General features: G+C 45.4%; 1 protein-coding gene across 12 annotated transcripts in view; it reads left to right on the top strand.

The window, feature by feature from the left end:
• LOC144932770 (DNA (cytosine-5)-methyltransferase 3A-like) overlaps nt 1-19,481 on the top strand; it is a 114,499-nt gene extending 95,018 nt beyond the window's left edge. For 4 of the 12 annotated variants that reach the window (XM_078857205.1, XM_078857210.1, XM_078857207.1 and 1 more), the window contains exons 15-23: nt 469-670; nt 2,375-2,459; nt 4,232-4,377; nt 6,345-6,435; nt 8,057-8,205; nt 8,720-8,805; nt 10,852-10,912; nt 11,713-11,831; nt 12,788-19,481. In XM_078857205.1, coding sequence (XP_078713331.1) covers nt 469-670; nt 2,375-2,459; nt 4,232-4,377; nt 6,345-6,435; nt 8,057-8,205; nt 8,720-8,805; nt 10,852-10,912; nt 11,713-11,831; nt 12,788-12,929 — 1,081 coding nt within the window. In that variant the 3' untranslated portion in view covers nt 12,930-19,481. Of the gene's footprint in view, nt 1-468; nt 671-2,374; nt 2,460-4,231; nt 4,378-5,071; nt 5,902-6,344; nt 6,453-8,056; nt 8,206-8,719; nt 8,806-10,851; nt 10,913-11,712; nt 11,832-12,787 lie in introns of those variants that run through there. The other 8 variants (XM_078857212.1, XM_078857211.1, XM_078857209.1 and 5 more) reach the window with 8 other exon arrangements.
• Nucleotides 19,482-20,824: the final 1,343 nt, after the last annotated feature.

Below are 20,824 nucleotides of genomic sequence, written 5' to 3'. Positions count from 1 at the left end.
CTTCTTTCACACCGTACATAGCCAACCGTGCTATTTGAAGGTGTGGGGGAAGGACAACAAACTAAACACGAAAAGCGGTTCTCAAGAAATTAGTTTTCAATCTTCTATGGCCCAATGAGTACTGTCCTAACATAAAACTGGCTCGACACGCAGGGGTAATATTTAGCATTAGGGGTGCAATGGTTTGTTACGATTTAGGGTTATAATTTGACTTGATAATCGGCATTTTTATTTACATTGCAGTGACTACAGTGGCCTCTAGTGGCTGGAGTGAGTACCTGCTTGTGGTGTGCAAACATTGCTACTAGGGAGACAAAGGCGGCCGGGCACGGTGCTGGCCACCCCACCCCCTCGTGTGGCGTGCCGGCCTTCACGGGTGCCACTCGCTAACAGGTCTTGCCCCAACAGTCTATTAAAGGCTCTACGGGTGGACCTTTGTCTTTGTGTGCGCGGTGTCGCACGGCGCAGGTGCTTCTGTGTGGAGTGCGTGGAGATGCTGGTGAGCGTGGGCGCGGCCAAGTCGGCCATCGCCGAGGAGCCGTGGAGCTGCTTCATGTGCCGGCCCAAGGGGGCGCACGGCATGCTCAGGCGCCGCGACGACTGGGCCAGCAAGCTGCAGAACCTCTTTACCAACGCGCACAGCCAGGAATACGTCAGTGGCAGCGCAAACGCACGTGAACACAGGCGATCGCGCACGCGCTCTCACGCACACTCGCACACGCGCACGCCCCAGCGTAGCATCACGCTTGTCCTTGGGAGACGGACACGAGGCCGAGCGGTCTCGTGCTTGCATTGAGCGTGGAGCAACAACCCTGAGTCGGCGGCGGAGATGATTGTTTTCACGAGACAAACGCGGTTCAGTTGCGCACAAAGTGGTACTCGTTTTTTATTGAACGTGCAGGGATGATGGGCTGAGAGTCGTCCCACTCCGACTCGGCGTTGAACTGAGCGTCCCCTTCCGATTGGAGGCTGTGACACACTCGGCCACATTCCAGTGAACACGCCAAAGTTGGACCACCGTTGGCGCGTGGTTGACACTGTTGGAAAAAAAACGCCGGCCCCGACGTTTATGCATGTGCATGCAGACACCGGGTACAACGCAGGCTTAGCGGTGTGCTCACGTTCTGCCGCCCCGTGGCCACGTGGGCAACCACGGTCCAGAAGGAATGCGTTTCACTCGCGATGAGTCGCAATGATTCCCTCATCACGGAAGCAAGACCCCGCAGATGAAATGTTTCAAATAAAAAATATTGGTGATGCAATTTTAATTTCTCAAATAAAGATGAAATGAGATACACCTTCGTCATTGTCTCAATAAGTTCTGTTTGTGTTCATCTGAGCCACATTCAGTAACTAATTGTTACACTTTACAGCCCTTTGTCAATCCACTGCAGGATGAAGGCATCCCCATGCCTTGTTTGTCGTGGGGGTTGTTGGATCATGATTCACGACATTGACAGTGTGGGTTGGTGAAAGCAGAGGTCACAGACTTGTTTAGATATCGCTCACCATGGCTGGGAATTGAACATGAGCTCGAAGCGCACTGCACTAATCAATGCACTACCGTGCCCCTAAATATATAAGTGTTTATGTGACATTAATGTGTGACGTTTTACATTATTTTTTGTTATTTCGTATCAATTTCAAATTGTCTTGATTTCACAATGATCTTATTTTGTGTGCTGTATGTTGGCATAGATCTTGTGTAAATGACCAATATGTATCCAAAATATTTTTTATTAAATATAAATTGCAAAAAATATGTTGGGTTTTTTTGGAATATACGTTCCAACCCTAACCCAAATTGCAAAATGAGAGGCACCTGAAAGAGCTCATGTCACAGAGGGGCATGGTCCGCGCGCGTGGCACATGTCGCATGCTCGCTGCTGTGGACACCTCTGCCGAGGTCCGCGTGATGCGCGGAGAGCTCGTCAATGTCCGTGCACAGCACGCTTCGAAGAGCCACCAAACGTCCTGGTTTGGCAGGGCCAGTGCCAGTGGTTTTGGAAAGGCTATCCCGGTATTTAAATCTAACGCCCTCATGACGCCGGCAAAGGGCAGGGCTGCCGGAGTAGTGGGCGGGGTTACCTGGGTAGTGGGCGGGGCTACCTGGGCAATGGGCGGGGTTACCTGGGTAGTTGGCGCAGAGGAGTAGCTGGAGCCAACGTGAGATTGAGCGAGGAGGAGGCCGCTCACTGCATGGGCGGGGCTAGTGGCTGAGTGGGTGTGGCTATGTAGAAGTGGGTGTGGCTCACGGATTCGTTGCCAGCTCACCTTGTGTTCTGGATAAGCCTGCCAGAAACATGGTAGCTTTATGCATGCTGTTCGCCACTGGGTGGCATGCTCACCGTACGCTTGTTGTTGGGTTTTGCAGCCCATCCCAAAGATATACCCGCCAATCCTCGCCTCCCAGCGCAAGGCCATCCGTGTCCTCTCCCTGTTCGACGGAATCGCTACAGGTGCTTTGGCTTCATTGCTACATGTGTGTATCCGTGTGTGTTGTTTGTGTTCATATGCCTGCCCTGCGCTACGAAACACGACCAACACCAGTTACGATTATCTGAACTGGTTCTGGGCCTCCCTTAGGTCGACTCAGCCTCAAATGAGTACCTGGTGTGGTGTGTAAACATCGCCACTGGGGAGACAAAGGCGGCCGGGCGTGGTGCTGGCCACCCACCCCCTTGTGTGCGGTTCCAGCCTTTATAGATGCTCGCTAACTGCACTTGCCCCAACAGTCTGTTAAGATTATACGGGGGATCTTTGTCTTTATGCCCTGTACACTGTCTCCAGATGCTTGCCGAGCAGAGGTCCACAGGCCCATAATGCCAAGCGACCAACAACAAGCAGTGCCCTTAAAGTTGCCATAGATAAGAGCAACTTGGGAAAAGAGACTGTGGGCAAGAAAGTGTTGTTGACGTGCCGTGTGGGTGGCTAGGGGCGCAGTAGAAATGAGACAAAGCAAACCATCTGCTTAACATCAGAGGAGGAATCAATGAGTGAAGTACTATTTGACGCGATCATCAACCATGATCAATCCACTGGTGGATGAAGGCCTCCCCAAGCCATTGCCACATATTATGACCTCGAAATGCAAAAATCTGCTTCACACCTGCGCATCAGCCGCGCAATTAGCTGATGTATTCAATGCCATATAAATGGCAATTATCATTAAAATAGTAGCTGAAAACATTTCCGCATCTCTTGCAAAATATGTCTGACAACCATAAAATACTGAGTGTCTACGCAAAGCAATTAGAAATCATTACCTCCGAATTATACCGTGCACGGGAAAGTTTAGCGTCAACTTATTTGTTAAACATGTTATATTTAATATATATGTTTGTGCATACCTCCGATGGTAATCAATTGTTTTACATTACAGTTTTAATTGCCCCCTTTTTCCTAATTCATTAACCGGCCCAGCTTTGCTCATTCCTCAGCTTCTGTGATTTCACCGTTGCAGCTGAGCGAGTGTGCGGCGGACGAACGAGCGAGCGCACACCCGTACCACGGTTGTACTTCCGTGTTTAACTAGGGCGCCATGGTAGCGAGATGTTAACTACCTCGCCTGGTATACAGGAGGTCCTGGGTTTGATCCTGATCCTGACGCCTGCTGCATGTTCACTCTTCCCGTGGTCGTGTGGATTTTTCTCAGGGTCCTCCGGTTTTTTCCATCCACATGTCGAGTATTTGGCTGCTATACATATCCACGTGATGATAAGCCACTTCGTTAAGCTATCATTTGTGGCCAGGTCGCTTTTGAAAAAGAGCTTTATACCTCAGAGGGCCTGACCTGGTAAAATCAAAAATAGTTTTTAATCGTTTTAACTACTCACTGTTTAACTACTCACTGTTTAACTACCCCCACCCACCCCCTGCTTTCTCTCCACCATGATATTAAATTTGGTTATTCATTTAATTTGATAAAAGTTCAAGCTCCATAAACTTCTCCACATTGGGGCACGTGGGAAATTGTAGCTCCGCCAGTGTGAAGGGGTCTCGGTCCATTCTCTAACGTGGAGTAACGCACTCCTCTGCGACGGTTCCCAATGGATACGCCATCTCATGACATGACGCTGGTAGCACGCAAATAATAATTCATAGCTCTTTTGTTGATCCAATGCTGGACGAAGGCCTCCCAACCGTGGTCACGATAGCAGAATTGAGAGCTTCATTTTTAACTTTAGACCTCAGCTGCTGCCCGTACCATCACGCGCGTGTCCCCCGCTAGGTCTCCTGGTCCTCAAGGACCTGGGTATCAAGCTGGAGCGCTACGTGGCTTCCGAGATCTGCGAGGACTCAATCGTGGTGGGCACCGTGCGACACGAGGGCAAGATTACCTACGTGGGCGACATTCGCAACCTGACGCGCAAACACGTGAGTGGGCCTTGCTTGCGGCCACCGCCAGAGTTGCCGGATCGCCGCGACACGGCGGCACGACGGCGATACGGTGCATGACCTGAGGCAGCCCGAGCGACTTGTCGCCCGTTTCTCTCAAGATCGCAAAACCGCGGTTGTCGTTTTTAGAAAGAGCTTGATTCCTGATGAAAAATGTTCATGAATTTTTCATGCAGGAATTCAAGTTTGAAATCAATAGCTGTGTTACACGTTAAACGTGCTTGGTTTTCCCGCTTCGGAGCTTAAAGTAAGCCAGGACTATTGAAGTAGTTGATTGAATAATTTATTATGTTCCTGATGGCGTGCGTGCCTTATTGTAAAGTTGCGGTGATTAGAAGATGGGCGTTACGTTGCGTCAACTGCAGTTAATTAACGTTTAAGGCATCTTTATGTCTAATGGAAATACGGCAAAGAACAAAATCTATTTCAAATGCAAAATATAATTACACGGTTGTAGAAAACTGATATCGGGGTAACAGTGAAATCGTGAAAACGTATGTTATATCCTGAGACTGATTTCGCGGCAGTCCAACAAAATAATAATAATCTTTCCTTTCACCAGACAGGAGGATGTGAAAAGGTATAAAGCCTCTGTTACACAGAAACCATGGGTGCCCGTGTGAGCTAAGCGCCACCATTTCATTTTTGTAATCGCACCATTTTCATCGGGGAGTCATTGGCCTAGAACGCTTGACGTGGGCCCGGAGCAAGCAGTGAACCGGGGGCTGCCTGTGTCCCACGACTGTCCCCTCTCAGCTCACCTCTCCGCGTGCTGACGTCACGATGCACACGTGCGCACGATCGTTCACGATGTAGGACCGGGCGTCTTGGTGTCACGTGAGCAGTTCATGTGCACGCACCCGACAGCCAACGGCCGCCCAGCTGCCCGCTTGCCCTCGCCTCCCGAGTCCCAAAACCACGTAGCACCGCCGCCCTCTGCGCACGCCTGCGCTGTCCATGCCTAAGGCCGGCGCTGCCAGGGCCCCCAGCCGACCGCCAGCGCTCGCCTCCTGTGTCGCCCCCCCCCCCCCCTTTTCAAAGCCTAGCGCCTGGGCCCCTTCGGCTTGTGGCCCCGGTGGAGTTAGCGCTGCCTGCGTGCTCGATAGCCACACAATGGGAGAGGGGGGGAGTGGTACCATGGTGCTTAGGTCATTGCGTTCATTTCCCTGCCATGACTACCATCAATGACTTAGTGATATCTGAACCGACCCCTTCATAAACCCGCAGTGACCAGTGTGGTGAAGTATGATAAAAAAAAAACACCCATAGCCGACATTGAATGGGGAGGCCTTCATCCAGCAGTAATATGAGAAAGGACTGGAAAGTATTCTTTGTTAGTTTCCGTATCTTATCGTTACGTTGTTTATGTACGACACCAGAATACGGTGACTTACACTTATTTTTAAAGCGACATTTTCTTCGACATCCCGTCTACAGGCGACGAATTCGCTCCATCCCACAATGCTAGCTGATGACATAACGCATGCTTACTGTGCCATACCAGGGCAAAATGCTAATGAAAGATTTCCATCTTTGTAAAATTTATAAGAACAATCATCTTTTGTTACTAGCCTTGCGAAGAACGAAAAAAAATCCCAAGTCATTACAAAGGCCTGCTGTGTTTTGTACAGTGTTGAATTAAAACGACCCACACGATGCACCATATTTCAAATCGCCCAACTTTTCCAACTCGCAGTGATTGCAGACTTGACAAATCCGTTGCGTAAACACTCTGTAATCCCCGCCGAGGCTCGCCATGCGGGCTTAACCAAAGCCCGGCACGCCGCCGGCCACTACCGCCACCACCACCGCTACTTGCCACCCCCTGGGCACGGCCGCCGGGCCCAGGGGGGCAGCCGCCGGGCCCAGTCACCACGGCGGGGCGCTCGGCTCGCAAGGTCCGGTGGCACAAACAGCTGAGCCCGGTGGGCTCTCTTCTCTCGCAGATCCTGGAGTGGGGGCCATTTGACCTGGTGATCGGAGGCAGCCCGTGCAACGACCTGTCCATCGTCAACCCTGCCAGGAAGGGTTTGTATGGTGGGCGTTCCAGCGCAAGTGCTAGTAGCTAGCACGCGTGCCCACGATTTCATTGTCTAGTTCATTTTCAAGCGTGAAAGCAGCGGTCAGTGAATGGGGGCAAAAACAACTGTCATGTTTTTGGAAGTTTGGTAAAAGCATGCATAAATTAGCGTTGATGGGGGGGAGCTGTGTTTATTGTAAAGTGACAGAGAATGTGCTTGTGTTTTTTTTTAACAAAGGCACAAGATTAATTTAATTGCTTAATAATATTATTATCGCCGTGTGTTAGTTTGGTCAGCAGACTGGGCCTCCCCTGTGAGAAGGGAGCCGTGGGAACGTTGATGTCAGCAGCGAAGCAGGCAGGGAGGTTTCTGGCCTCGTGCCCCGAGGTGTATCGTCATCAGGGTTCATCAGGGTTGAGTTGCAGGCACGAGCAGAGACTCGTGACGGGCAGGCGGGCAGGCCAGGCAAGCGCTCTCTCGCTAACTCTTTAATAATGCACGTGCACAGCACCTTCCTGAAGTCGGCACCGCCGAAAGCCAGCGCCATGAAAATCCTAAATTGGAATTGTTTCACAAACTTACATTCAACAATGCTAGATTTAATAATGTGCGCTTTACGCTTATATTTCATGTTGCGGTGCATTCTAGTTTATTTTTTAATACGACTTAACAATTTTAATATGTTTACAATTAATGCTTATCCTACTGCCTACCTTGCTCGTGATATAATGAATAGGGTTGTGATGAATCTCCTCTCATATGTGAATCGTTGAATTCTCACGATTCAGAGCCACGATGCAATTCAATAATCTTTTATTGCCCCCTTGTGGTAAAAGTAGCGGCCCCTAGTGGCAGCAGAGGTCACATGAGCCCATTAAATACAATGCTGACATGAATTACCTGATGCACGTATTGTAAACGTTCCCATCGCTCTGTCCCATCCCTGATCTCCACATTGCTGCTAATTAACTTTGTCTATATACAAATCCTTTCTGATTGAAAGATAAACGTTCAGCCATGCAATTACTAGCTCAACCTCCTGCTGGTGGTGGATCTGCACTAGAGGGAACTCTAGAGAGCCTGTCTAGAGGCTATATTGGCCTACTCTTCCATGCTGTCCACGTTGCCTGCCGATGGAATAACTGTGTCATGCCCTGCTACTGCTGCTGCTGGGTGGACAGAAGCACGGGGGGGGGCGGGGGTCGGATCAAAATAAAAACTTCCATCCTTGTTTAAACTGCCGTGCCGGGAGATCGAACCGGCATAGCGGAAAATTTAATTGTGAGTGGGTAGCTAAGTAGCGGTGTCAACGGAGCAGATTGCGCTGCACCCGGGATGTCGTGCACGTTCAGCGATAGGGATTTTTTTTGATGAACAACAGAAGCCGAACCTGCGTCGCGTATCGGTCTGCGCCAGCAATGGACATCAGCGGCCCCTAGGGCAGGTTAAGCCAGGTCGGCGGCTGGGTGTTGGGCACTCCGCAAGATTCCAAGTCGCTACGTTTTCCTCGTCTCGGTGGGCTGCCCATCGAGCTGGCCGCGCGCGCGCGCCGACGCGGACGCGCGTGCTTGCGTTGCATGTGCGTGTGCGTTGCGTGTGCGCCGCGTGTGCCTGTGCGTTTGTGCACTCGCGTGCAGAAGGCACGGGGCGACTGTTCTTCGAGTTTTACCGCCTTCTGCACGAGGCCAAGCCCAAGGAGGGGGAGGAGCGTCCCTTCTTCTGGCTCTTTGAGAACGTGGCCGCCATGGGTGTCAACGATAAGCGTGACATCTCGCGTTTCCTGGAGGTACGGAACGGGGACATTGAATGGTTAATGTGGAGGGAGGGAGGTAGGTAGGTGTCTGTGCGGGTTCAGAGGTCAGAGCGCGGAGCCGACACGCCCTGGAATCCTGGATTTCAAGCCAGGCTGCCACCTGTGATTATTCCAGATATTCAAAGCAGAGTGAGTTGATGCTCTAATGGCTTCACCACAACAAAACCATTTAGCACCTTGAGAACCATTTTAAGGGGGCTTTATAAATTTACATTATTATAATGAGTATACTTAGTTTGGGTCTATGTCTACATTGGATACATTCCAGCTTTGAGAACTAAAAATGTTGCGTTTTGACTGTCGTCATACAACAAACATTGCTCTCTGTAGCAGACAAATTTCAGCATAACTCTTAAATGTCAGTGGAATTGTCTTTATTAGCTTAAGACTCGCATACAAATGGAAAAATATGGAATAACGTAACGATATTAATAATGCTAAATATTGCGTAATAATGTCCACTTGCACCTTGTTCCTTCCGTTGCAGTGTAACCCTGTGATGATTGATGCCAAGGATGTTTCGGCAGCTCACCGCGCCCGCTATTTTTGGGGGAACCTGCCGGGCATGAACAGGTCAGCGGTCGTGTTGTGACGCCCAGTGAACATGGAACGTTGGGCCAACGGTCCCTGCCACGTGCCAAGGGTTGGCCCAGCATTGCGTGTGTGCTGGGTACTCTCCCTGCATGAGTTTGCCTCAGAGACTCTCGCTTGTTTGTGTAGATAAATATAGACTTGGCAGATCAGCGTGGTTATAAGAGATTGGTAGACAGCCCACTCAGATTCAGTGGTCAAGCTGACATTATTATTATTTATTCCACGGAGAAAATGAGTTTCATTTGATGTATTTTGATTAATTGAAATTCCACGATAAAACGATAACTTTGTGTTGCAGTAACACAAGCGTACATTGTCCAGCACAATAATGAAACATCGTAGGTTGGAGAGGCTCATAATAATAATATTGAGTTGAGTTCTTAGACTCCCTCATTTGTGCTACTGCATCATACAATGCTGAGCAATCCGTAAATACGGAAGCACATCGATTAAGATGTTTTAATCCAAGATTAGTGCTTAAACAAATTTAACAGTATTCTTTGCTTCTTTCAGTAAAGTCACGTAGATGGAAAATAATAAAATAAAAATAACAAAACATTTTAAATGCATAAAAACCACAACCTATATCTACGTGACTTTACCGAAAAAAACAAAGAATATGAATTCCTGCAGTCACCAAAGTTTTAAGTAAAAATTTCAATGAAACAATTTCAAAAGATATACATAGAAATGTATGCCTATCAAGTGCATGATCTTTTTACTTAACTTCTATAGCACTTGGTTGTTGGTAGAGCTGATAAGCAGCTCCAGGGCCAATACGCCCAGTTATCAAGATAAAGATAATTTTAATAAAAATGTCAATCTCGACTGCGTAAAATGTATTTAGTAAAGCTTTCAAATGATAACCGATTCGCTCAAAATGGTGCAGCGGTTTAAAAGAAGTTTTGACAAACGCAGCTTGATATTAGCCGTGATCTTATAGGTGGTTATTTTCAGCCAAAATGATTGATGTCTTCATTTAAATAAATACTTGTGGGGGATAACTGCTGTCGTGTCAACAAGATGCTTTCCTTCAAGATGCTTTTCAGGAATGGCTTTTATAATTCAACCGTTATTATCCGTGTTATACACGTGTTATACACGTGTTATACACGTGTTATACACGTGTCATACAAGTGCACGAGTCGCAGTAGGTGAAGTAACGGCCACAAGATGCATTGCACACGCAGCCGCGCTGCATCACCCAGACCTCCGGGTCGGAGCTGCAGCAGCACTGAAGCACCACCGCTCAACACGGCCGACCGAGACACAAAGACAACCACTGCATCCCCCAAATAAATTAGGATCACGATGAACATGTCAGAACTGTCAATGCCTTTGCTTGAAGCCATACGTGTTTATGTTGGGGGCGCCATGGTGGCGAGATGTTAACTCACTCGCCTGGTATGCCGGAGGTCGTGGGATCTATTCTGACCCTGACGCCTGTCTATTTGGAGTTTGCATGTTCTCCCTGTGGTGGCGTGGATTTTTCTCCTGGTCCTCCGGTTTTTCCCTCCACTTTTAGAAATGTGTGCTTCGAGTATTTGGCTGTTATAAATTTCCACATGATCAGCCACTTCACTGAGCTATCATGGGTGGTCAGGTCACTTCTGAAGAAAAGCTGTATGGTTCAGTGGGCCTTACCTGGTGAAATAAAAGTAGTATCGTATAGTGTTGTTGTGTGCGTTTTAAAATTTCTTACATTCCAGTGGAGAGTGGTAGTGCAGTGGTTAGCGCGTTGCGCTACAAACCCGTCGACCCGGGTTCGATTCGCGCTGACGGTCAACACCAGTGACGATTATCTGAATCAGTCCTGGGCCTCCCCTAGGTCGAGTCAGCCTCAAATGAATACCTCGTGCGGTGTGTAAACATCGCCACTAGGGGCACAAAGGTGGCCAGGCGAGGTGCTGGCCACCTATCTCCTTGTGTGCCATGCCGGTCTTCATAGGTGCTCGCAAACAGCACTAGCCCCCAACAGTCTGTTAAGGCTATATGGGGGGTCTTTGTCTTACGTGTGTTTTAAAGGCCACTGGGATCGGACCTGTCTGAGCTGCAGGACTGCTTGGAGCACGGGCGAACTGCCAAGGTACTGCGCTGAGAGAGGCCTCGCTTTCTCCTCATCTTCCTCCCCCACCTGAACAAGAAAATCCTCTCGTTTTTTTATTTTTGCAATCGTTGATATTCATTCACACTGTCGGTAAACACTTTAAATGTGCTTAAAAATATAACGGAACAGGGTGCATTTGAATCGTGGCATCAGGGGTTTGCATGCTCTTACTAATCACGTGCCTTTGAATGCCCAATTGGCCTCAAGATCCACTGACATAAGGTCAAATGTCTTCATGGAATCTTGATAATTACCCGTGCTCTTTGCTTGATAAGGTTGCCAGCACATTCAGTGGCTTATCCTCTCAATGATGAATTTCAAGCCAGGTAATTGGTGCTGCCCAATTAAAAAAACATCTTTCTCTCGCGATTGGAGTGGGAAAGTTGTTTTTTCATGTACTGTGTATTCTATCAGTCATAGTAAACAGGTGTTTTCGTTGAAAATATGATAGCACAAAATTGATGGGTCATTAAAACTGCCTGAACAACCGGAAGATACCTCTTCTCAAATTCGATATTTTTCTTTTACCTGTCAACTCTTAAAGCAACTTGCTTGCCTTTGGCATGGTATGTAGATCCAGGTACATGGCATTTACATAATGAGTACCCAAAATTACTTGTGGACCCATAAAGAGAACTTTCACAAAAAAATTATTCCTCGTTAATATGACAAATCGTTGCTTTATAATATGGGAAGCAAAGCTTGCTTTAGGTATTTTCAAAGGGTTTTCAAAGTGCTGACATCTCCATCCTGTGACACCCGCTCTCTCCACCGCACAGTTCAGCAAAGTGCAGACCATCACCACAAAGTCCAACTCCATCAAACAGGGCAAGGACCAGCTGCTGCCCGTCGTGATGAACGGAAAGGAAGACGTTCTCTGGAGCACAGAAATGGAGCGGTGAGTTTACTCCGCAAAGCTGATTTAAGCTAAATGCTAGGAAAGAGGATCCAGCTCTTCAATTACCTCATAACGTCAAGAGAAAGATAGTGAAAGCCACAGCTCTTTGGATCGCTAAAATACCAAAGAGGTTCAGCATGCTCAGATATTTTGTTTCGTGACTGGGTAGAAAAAGAGGTTATTGGTTTGCGCCACAAACAGCCATTGTTATTTCTTTCCCTCTGTGTCACCTTTAGCTCCTGTTGCTCATGTTTGGTTTAGTTGACCTTAGGTGAGGTACAGAGCTTGACTTTGAATTTGAGTACACGAGGCCAAACGTATTTTTTATGAATATTGAGCTCAGGCTAGCGTGTAAAACAAATATTCCCATCTCTATGGAGGGTCTTCATTTGTACTTTTACCAACACGTTGTCTAAAACTTGTTTTTGGCCTGTAGCACTTCTCTGCTCTAACAAAAATACTGAAACCCCCCCTCCCCCCCTTCTTAAAACTGCCTAGACAAGCATGTTTTCCCCCAATTTGTCCAGCATCTTGAGATGCAGTCGCATGTAAATGCTTCGCAAATACAGATTCTACTGTGGTGTCGCATTAAAACTAAACTTTTTTAATAGAAATTTTTATTTTACCAGGTAAGACCCACGAAGCTATATGGCTCTTTTTCAGAAGCAACCTGGCAACAAATAATAGCCCAGTGAAGTGGCTTATCATGTGTGCATATATATAACAGCCTAATACTCTGAACGCGTGATGTTGATTCTAAATGTGGAGGGAAAAACCGAAGGATCCAGAGAAAAATCCACGCGACCACAGGGAGAACATGCAAACTCCAAATATACAGGCATTGTCAGGGTTGGGATCGAACCCACGGCCTCCTGCATACCAGGCGAGGTATAAACATCTCGCCACTGCATATTGTTTCATTCTCTGTGTCCGCTCTTGCTGGGTGTGTCCTGTAGGATATTCGGCTTTCCAGTGCACTATACGGATGTCTCGAACATGAGCCGGCTCGCCCGTCAGCGACTGCTGGGCCGCTCGTGGAGTGTGCCGGTCATCCGCCACCTCTTCTCCCCGCTGAAGGACTACTTCTCCTGCGTTTAGGCCTCCGCCACGCCGCGCCAGGGCCGTCGCAAACACAATCGCGCAAAGACGCAGCACACGAGCCTGCACTAAGAAAACGCCTAAAAGAGGCATGCACGCTGCACCGGTAATGGCCAGTGGTATAGCGTTTAGGTGAAGAGGCAAAACTTAAGATAAAAAAACTAAATTTTACTAAGTACAGTACTATCATGATGAGGCCGGCCTACGCAAAGCTAGGCCACCTTTGCTTGGGATTGCGTGCAAGTCTGCGTGAATGATGCCGCAGTTATATCAATTGTTTTACATTGTTCTTATTTGAGCTACAAGGTAAAGATGTTTTTCATCGCTAGGCCAAGGTCCGAATGAATTTCGACCAGGCCTATGCTGTCAAGTACTGCATAGGAAGTTGCTGCTAGGCCTCTTCACAGGTGTCCTGAGGTGTTCCCGTGGAGGAATCCCGATTTCTCAAGGTGCAGCACATTTCCTCTTTTAAATGTGTTGTAATTTTAATAGCTTAGAAAGAATTTAATACAAAGTCTCTACAGTACAGGGGAGCCTATGTAATCTTACATTTTTTTTCTGCTGGATTTAAACTGAGTAACTGCTTCCTATGAAATAACAGGTCTGTTTAAGAAACAAAACAAACGTTTTTATTTTTTAATCATTTTTTTAAACCGCTTATTTAATCGTGTGAATACAATTTTAAGTCGAATGAATTTATAATGAAAATATGAAGAAAGTTGGTTTATTTGGCAAGAAATGTAAGGTTTAAACATAGATCCACTGTACCTCTATCGAGTACCAGCTGTTGACACCACTGTCCGAACCCTTCTTGCCATCGGCAGTGTTGTCACGTATTATTACTTTACGTGTTCATTTCAAAGGGTTTTTTTTCTTCTTCTTCTACTTCTTTGTAATTCAGCGTTGTTGTTGTGTTGTTCGCGTCCGTTACTCGAGGGTCTGTTCGCTTCGTCTGCCCCAGTAAACCCAGACATTTCCCTGTGCAGCTTCCAGAGACCTCGAGCAACTACCCGCAGACAATCTCCTCGCTCGGCTGGGCCACAGTGGAGCAAGCACCGCAGCAAAGCAACGTCCAGAGACATGCGCAAACAAACGCAACCTGATTGGCATTCTGTGTAAATTACCTGTCGCGTTTACCTGCAGTGTTGGGGTGTTTCTGGCCAGCCGGGATAAAGCCCATGTCTCACCTCAGATTGTAAACGAATCCTAACTCTTTAAATGCTTGTGGGCATTTCACCTGCATGGGACCTATTGTGACATTTAAATCAAATTGCATGAACGTGGGCTTAAGAATCATAGTTTTGAAAAGTTATGGACATACACGAATTGTATTTTACATAGGCACACCCGTAAAACGTAATGGTAAAATGATTTATTTTTAATCCACAGTCGTTTTTAAACATGCTTCAAGAGAGTTTTGGTGTTTGGCATCGTTACGTCCATATGAACCCAATGCAGCAAAAATCAATTGTTGTACTCTAATTCTATGCTCCGTGCCTTCACTAACCTGCACTGAACAGCGCGGTGAAGTATAGTCGGAACAACCTCCACGACTCAGACGACGAGGGGAGGCGCTTATCCAGCAGTAGATTAACAAAGTAAATGAATAAAATCCGCACCTCCGATTAGCACCGTTGGCTACGTATGGTGCGAATGAAGTTCATCATGCATATATACAAAGGGCTGTACACCTACATGTCCACAGATTCTGCCAACAACGACCCCTGCCTCCGAAACTCGGGCGTCGTGAGTTTCACACTTGAGCAGCCAAAGCAAAGGCTCTTCCTGAAGAATGCGACCGGGTGGAGGGGATTGTCCTGGGCAATTTAAGGCAGCTTTGGGCTCATTGTTGGCTGCGGGGCGAACAGACCGCGCGTATGTCTTCTCATTGGCTAGCGGCAGTGCAATTTTCCACACTTTAATGCCTGTTGTTGAAAAAAAAACGAAAAAGAAAAAAGTAAAAAAAAGGTGAAACTAATACAAAGTTGAGGACTCCAAAACCATCTGAGCCTTACTGTGGGTGAAGTTGAGCCTGTATTGACACAGCTGACTTTCAGGTGGTTTTACACAGTATTTCAGGTACAAAATGCAGAGGACGTTATAATACACTCACCACATATGGGGGGGCTGGATTTAGAGAGGTTTTGATGCTTTTGTGGGAGAAAATGCTGGGGGGAAAACATCCAAATTGGCAATCAGCCTTTGGGGTTGTTTTTTTTGTCAGTGTTGTGATTTTTGTTGTCTATTTTTTGTACACTAACACGGGGGGGATTTTTTTCACTCTCCAGAGGAAAAGGAAAAAAACCCATCCCCCCCCAACCCGACATTCATAGAGCGTCACTTTACCTCATCTCCAACGCACGGCCAATAATGAGGTGATGAACTTCGAAACGATGCTAGAAACCTTGTGCAAAACGGGCAATGTGCCGTAATATTTCGCCCACGTGTCTGTGGAAACTACGTCTACGAGACGCAAAAAAACGAATTGATACATTTCCTCGCGGATTAGTGTTTTTTTGTGAAGGGCGCAAGCTAAAATACAGATTTTTGGATATTAGTTGGTAAAGGAAAGGCGGTAGATACAAAAAACGAGTTTGTTTTCCCTATATCTCAATACCTTGTTTGAGTTACAGGTATTATTTGCCGGTCTTAAATTAATACGATTTTTCATGAGCTTATTCTTCAACGATCAATGTAAAAGGTTAACCCCGATCCGCACAAACGTCCACGAGCAGATCAATGGATTTTTAATAAATACTAAAAAAACTTCGAGAAATTGCACGCTCAGATATTTATTGTCCTGAAACATATTTAGAAAGTATTGCACAAATAAAAATTGACACAATTTCGTTGTTTTAACTTATCACCTAAAACAGATTTTGTGCGATTATTTTGATATTTATAAATATGAATGCTGAAGTGCTTTTCAAGACATAAAAATAGCAAACTTTTACTATCTTCTATGCAAAAATCTAACTAAAGTGATATGACAGTTGTTTAAAACTGTATTGATGTGGCACATTTTAAAATTGTTTTATAGGATTAACGTGAAGTCTGAGGGTAACCTTCACAAACATAAGCTTTTACTTACCTATAAAATATCCTGAACACACTTGAATTCTACTTTTTAGCTGTAGGAAGGTAAAACCTATCTTGAGCGAGTTTCTTTCTTGGTAGCATGCAAACAGAATACTGCCGCTAACCACCGCACCTTCTTTGCACGTGCAAGAATTTGTATGGACCCAAGCAGTTTGGTCTTAACAAAAAAAAATGCAAAAATAATGCAAACAATCAAAACTCACCACACTGGGTAAGTCAATGGGTGAGATTATCTAAATATCGGCTAAAGTATTTGGGATAACATAAACCTACTCGCCTGTCCGATGTAAATCTAGTATAATTACCCAGTGTGTATCCCAACTGGCACATTCATAACCGTGCCATGTAACTCTCCATGTACAAAAAATAGGCATCTGTGAGCATTTTTTTGGGACTTTATTTTCTATGTGTTGCTATAGCAGTCAAAGGAGGATACATTTAATCGGAACGAAGAGTTAATAGTAAATATATGTTATAAAATATGATAAACGTGTAATTTATTGCTGGTCACAAAAAGGTGGCTTGGGTTTATTTTTTGTTTCATTAATTTTTATAGTGTAACAATATAACTGCAACCAATGAAGTTTGTTTTTTAATGCAGATATAATACTTTTGCACTGTGTCATTTGCCCCAATTATTGGCCTAAGTTGAACCTTTGCCAGGCAGAAGTTAGAGGGAAATGCATCGGGGATCTCTCTAAATCCAGTCCTAGCACAATATTAAATACCTCTGTGATGATTTATCTCTACAACCTTCAAATCTACTGTACATATATATTGAAAAGGTGCTCTCAACAAGGATGATTGAAAACATTAACTATGATATCGCTCCGGTTTTGTTTTTCTCACCTCACACAAGTGGTGATGTCGATTTAAGAGGAAAGAATTCACAAGGCGCACGAATAAAAGCGTCCCGATTCTGTTTTATTTTCTGGACGTTATTGGTATCTTTTCTACAAAGATGCAATAAATACGCTGTTTTCAGTATTTGCGGACAGTTGCACAACAAAGAGAGAGAGAGAGAGCGTGAAGTCGTTTTGATCGCGATAACTATATACTGTACTGTATGTCACCACTGAAGATGCCTTCCCTATGCCTTCAACTCTGCCTAGCTGAGGACACAGTATATCAGAACAGAACATCGCAGGCTGCTGCTCTCTGAGCTCACCATAAAATGCCACTCCGGGCTGTGGCAAAATGTTTTTAGTCATCCTGACCGCTTGCGTGAAAACGCAGAAAAAAAAGAGAAATAAACTGTCACAATAATAATATTCAATTACGTAATGATTACAACAGAGGGTTTTATTTGTTGTTATTTGGTGTCAACATCCACACGAGGCTGATGTTTCACACTCCGTCTGTTTTTTTGTTGTTGTTTTAAACCAGGGAGATGGTGCTTTACGTTTTGTCCTTTTTTGTACGATACACAAAGCCTTCTGGGGCATTTGTCAAAAAAAAAGCACGAATCGCTCTCATGTGGCAGCTCGGTTCGACGTTTTGGGAGACGTGGTCACTCGTGGTGGGCTGCTCCAGGCGGTGATTGCAGTGTCCCCTTTGTTACCCTTCTGTATCCGCACCCCTGCGCCTGTGTGCACAACACATGCACCACACCACGCGTTCGCACGCACGCACGCACACACACGAGCACGCACGCAAAAACAAAAACCCCAAACGCAACACTGTAGGCATGCACATAATTGTCGTACGTGTGTATATGCCGACCTGCCAAAAGCGTTTGGACTACCATCTCAACAGCTATATCGGTCACAGTCTAAATACCTTCGGTAGGCAAGTATATACACATAGCGTCCTAAACACGGTGCTACTGAGTGCTAGGTCAATGTTCAGTGGTCTATGTTATTGCAAGAAACACATTTACTGTGACTTGCAATGTGGTGCAAAACTGACAATCCTGGCGACCATAACATGAGTTTACTCAACAGAAGCAAACAGCAGAGCATGATGTGACAGCGATCACAGACTCAATAACTGCACTCGTCTGTGGGCAAACAGCTAAAAAATTGTCTCCGCAAGTGGCACGTGAGGTCGGAGGTAACAGTTTGAGACAAACATTGGCACGCCAGCAACGACCTTCTTGGAGTCGCTCACTGAATGAGGTCAATATGTTCGGGTGCAGCAGTGACCATGTTTTCCAGCAAACTCGTGATTTTTTATACATCTTGGTGCTTTGCAACCTTCCTCTGCAATATGTGTTCCTCTTACTGTTAAACAGGAAACTTATGGGACAGACTCAGCCATGCCACACCCAGGGGCAGAGCCAACGTTTGGTGCTAAAACAATTTTTCTACAAAATAAAAAATTGCTGTAATGTGTTTTATTTAATCTTTTTATTTAACAATACAATTTTCTTTTTTTTCCCTTAAGCATTTTATTTTTTATTTTATATCTATATATATAAAAGAAGAAACTGTATTGTTATTTTTGTGTGGTTGTGAACCATGCAAATGCCGGTGCTTATACCTAGAAAGTAGCCTCATGTGTACTTGCACAGGGATGTCATGTGTATGCTCCCACGGATAGGCTTTACAGAATAAATCAAGTGCAGTGTGTTGTAGTGGTATATTGACATAGGAAGAGGTGCATTTGTTTGCATTTCTTGGTGCATTGAAAGTACAAGTTGATATTTAATTGTTTGAGAACATATGATGGGGAGCCCACATGATGAATCGCCACATTTGTTTTAAAAGTATATCGATTAATAAATGCAGGTGAGTTGGTTTTTTTCGTAAGCAAGTTTTAATGATTTTTATTTCAATGCACAACTTATAATATAATTTTGATGAATATTCTGTGATTGTGAAGGAGGTAAACTTGAAAATTAGCAAAGTATAATTTCTAGTTTGTAAAAACAGCAGTTTGTATGAGCAAACTAGATAATGATACAACTCTATGGGTTTTCATTTTCGCCGAATGTCATTTCAACCTTTTGAAGGCAGTGTCACCATAGTTTCCTTTTCAGTTACGAATTGTGGGCTCCCTGTGAATATCACGTAACCTGATGAACATTCCTCGTCCCACTCTATAAAACTGTACTGCATCCTACTCATAAAATCCCTTGCTTGGATGTAATCTACAGTACGTATTAGGATAAACAAAAAAATAAATCTCGAGTAGTGGTGCGTGTGGTGATCTGCGTTCCCCTGAAGGTTTCTTTGAGTGCTCCCTCGGTGTTTCGGTTGTGTTGTGCTCGCTTTGGTACCATTGCATCATGATATGGCACATGTATACATAATACATGCATACCTGCATACATATATTTATGTGGGCAAGTTTCACAGTGAGCAGTTTCAAAGTGTCCCGATGTGCTACAGACTTGAATAAATGTACCGTTTTTTTGTGTTAACTTATCCACAAGTGTGGCTGCTTATTTGCTTTTGTTTTTTGCATTTTTTTCATACGCACTTAATAATGTAATAAACCATTTTAAATGCTCGTGCACTCGTGTCATGCGTTTCGATGCGTAATGGCCAATTGACCTCCAGATTTTGAAGCTTTTGCTTCGTTCCCATTGCCATGATTAAATCTCTCGCTCGAGATGTCAATCAATCAAGTCTTTATTTTATGTGCCAATATCACCCTCATCGGTGCGCATTACAGCAGCACGGGAATGGTACAGGGGGACGTAGAGGAAATAAACCCGTCACGACCTCGGATGTATGTACGTATTTTGAACTTCTTTCACACCGTACGTAACCAATCCGTGCTCATCGGAGGTGCGGGGTGGTTCTGTCTGGAGCCCCGATGTTGGCAACAGCTTCCTTCATTTTGTGGAAATATTGGGGATAGTTGACCCCTCACCATCGAATAACAGACCACCGTTCTTCTCTGATCTGATATTGATTGACCGCCGAGCTACCATTTCCAGCCGTGTGTTCTATCAGAAGCAAGAAACATCTTGTTTTTTATATCGTCTCAGATATCTCATGTGCTGTGTATACTCTTGATGCCAGTATCAAAATTATGAAATAAGAATAAGTGGCACCCTTTCTGGCAATAACTGAAGAGGTGTTAAGGTTGACTTAAAGCTTTCGTGACTGCAGGCATTCATATTGTTTGGGTCTTTAGGTAAAGCCACGTAGATAGAAAAAATAATAAAAATATCACGACGTTTCGATTTTGAGAGAGAGACACACAAGACAACAAATTTAGTTCTACCTGATGACGACTGCCTGTGTTGCAATCGAAACGTCGTATTCTAGTATTTCATGTATTTTCTATCTACGTGACTTTACCGAAAGAACCAAGGGACTCGCTCAATGCCAAGGTCGAGGCATGCTGCTCTCCACGACGAGATGGCTTCAGCAGTGAACACAGAGAGAGAGAGAGTTTCGTGTCGAATTCAAGGAGCGCAGACCACAGCGGGTTTGCTGTGTGGTCCGTGGTTTGGTTTGGAGACAGTAGCCTTCTCGTGGCCCACCAATTACAAGTAGTGTTACCTTAAACACAACTCATACCGTCAACTCAGTGAAATGGGCGTCGTTAATTTGAACCAAGGTATGATATAGCATGAGGATGGCACGGCATAAGAACGGCTGCTGTTTCTCCATTGCATCGTCTTATTTGTATAGTTTTGTTTATGCCATTCCCCCATATGTAACATGAGAATGTTATCGCCATTACATTTGCATACATTGTGCATGTAGAAATGGCAATCAAGGGTTGAGTAGGGTTGATACCTTTTCCTTAGCCCAAACTCGCACATATTTCTTACTCAACTTCGGTCTATCAAAACTGCGCAGTGTACTGCAATGAAGTCAACACAATGCCACGAGTCT

This window comes from Lampetra fluviatilis, chromosome 5, assembly GCF_964198595.1.
Source record: "Lampetra fluviatilis chromosome 5, kcLamFluv1.1, whole genome shotgun sequence".
In the NCBI taxonomy this organism is placed as follows: Eukaryota; Metazoa; Chordata; class Hyperoartia; order Petromyzontiformes; family Petromyzontidae; genus Lampetra; species Lampetra fluviatilis.
The sequence above is the reverse complement of the archived record's forward strand: the minus strand, read 5'-3'. Positions and strand labels throughout refer to the sequence as shown.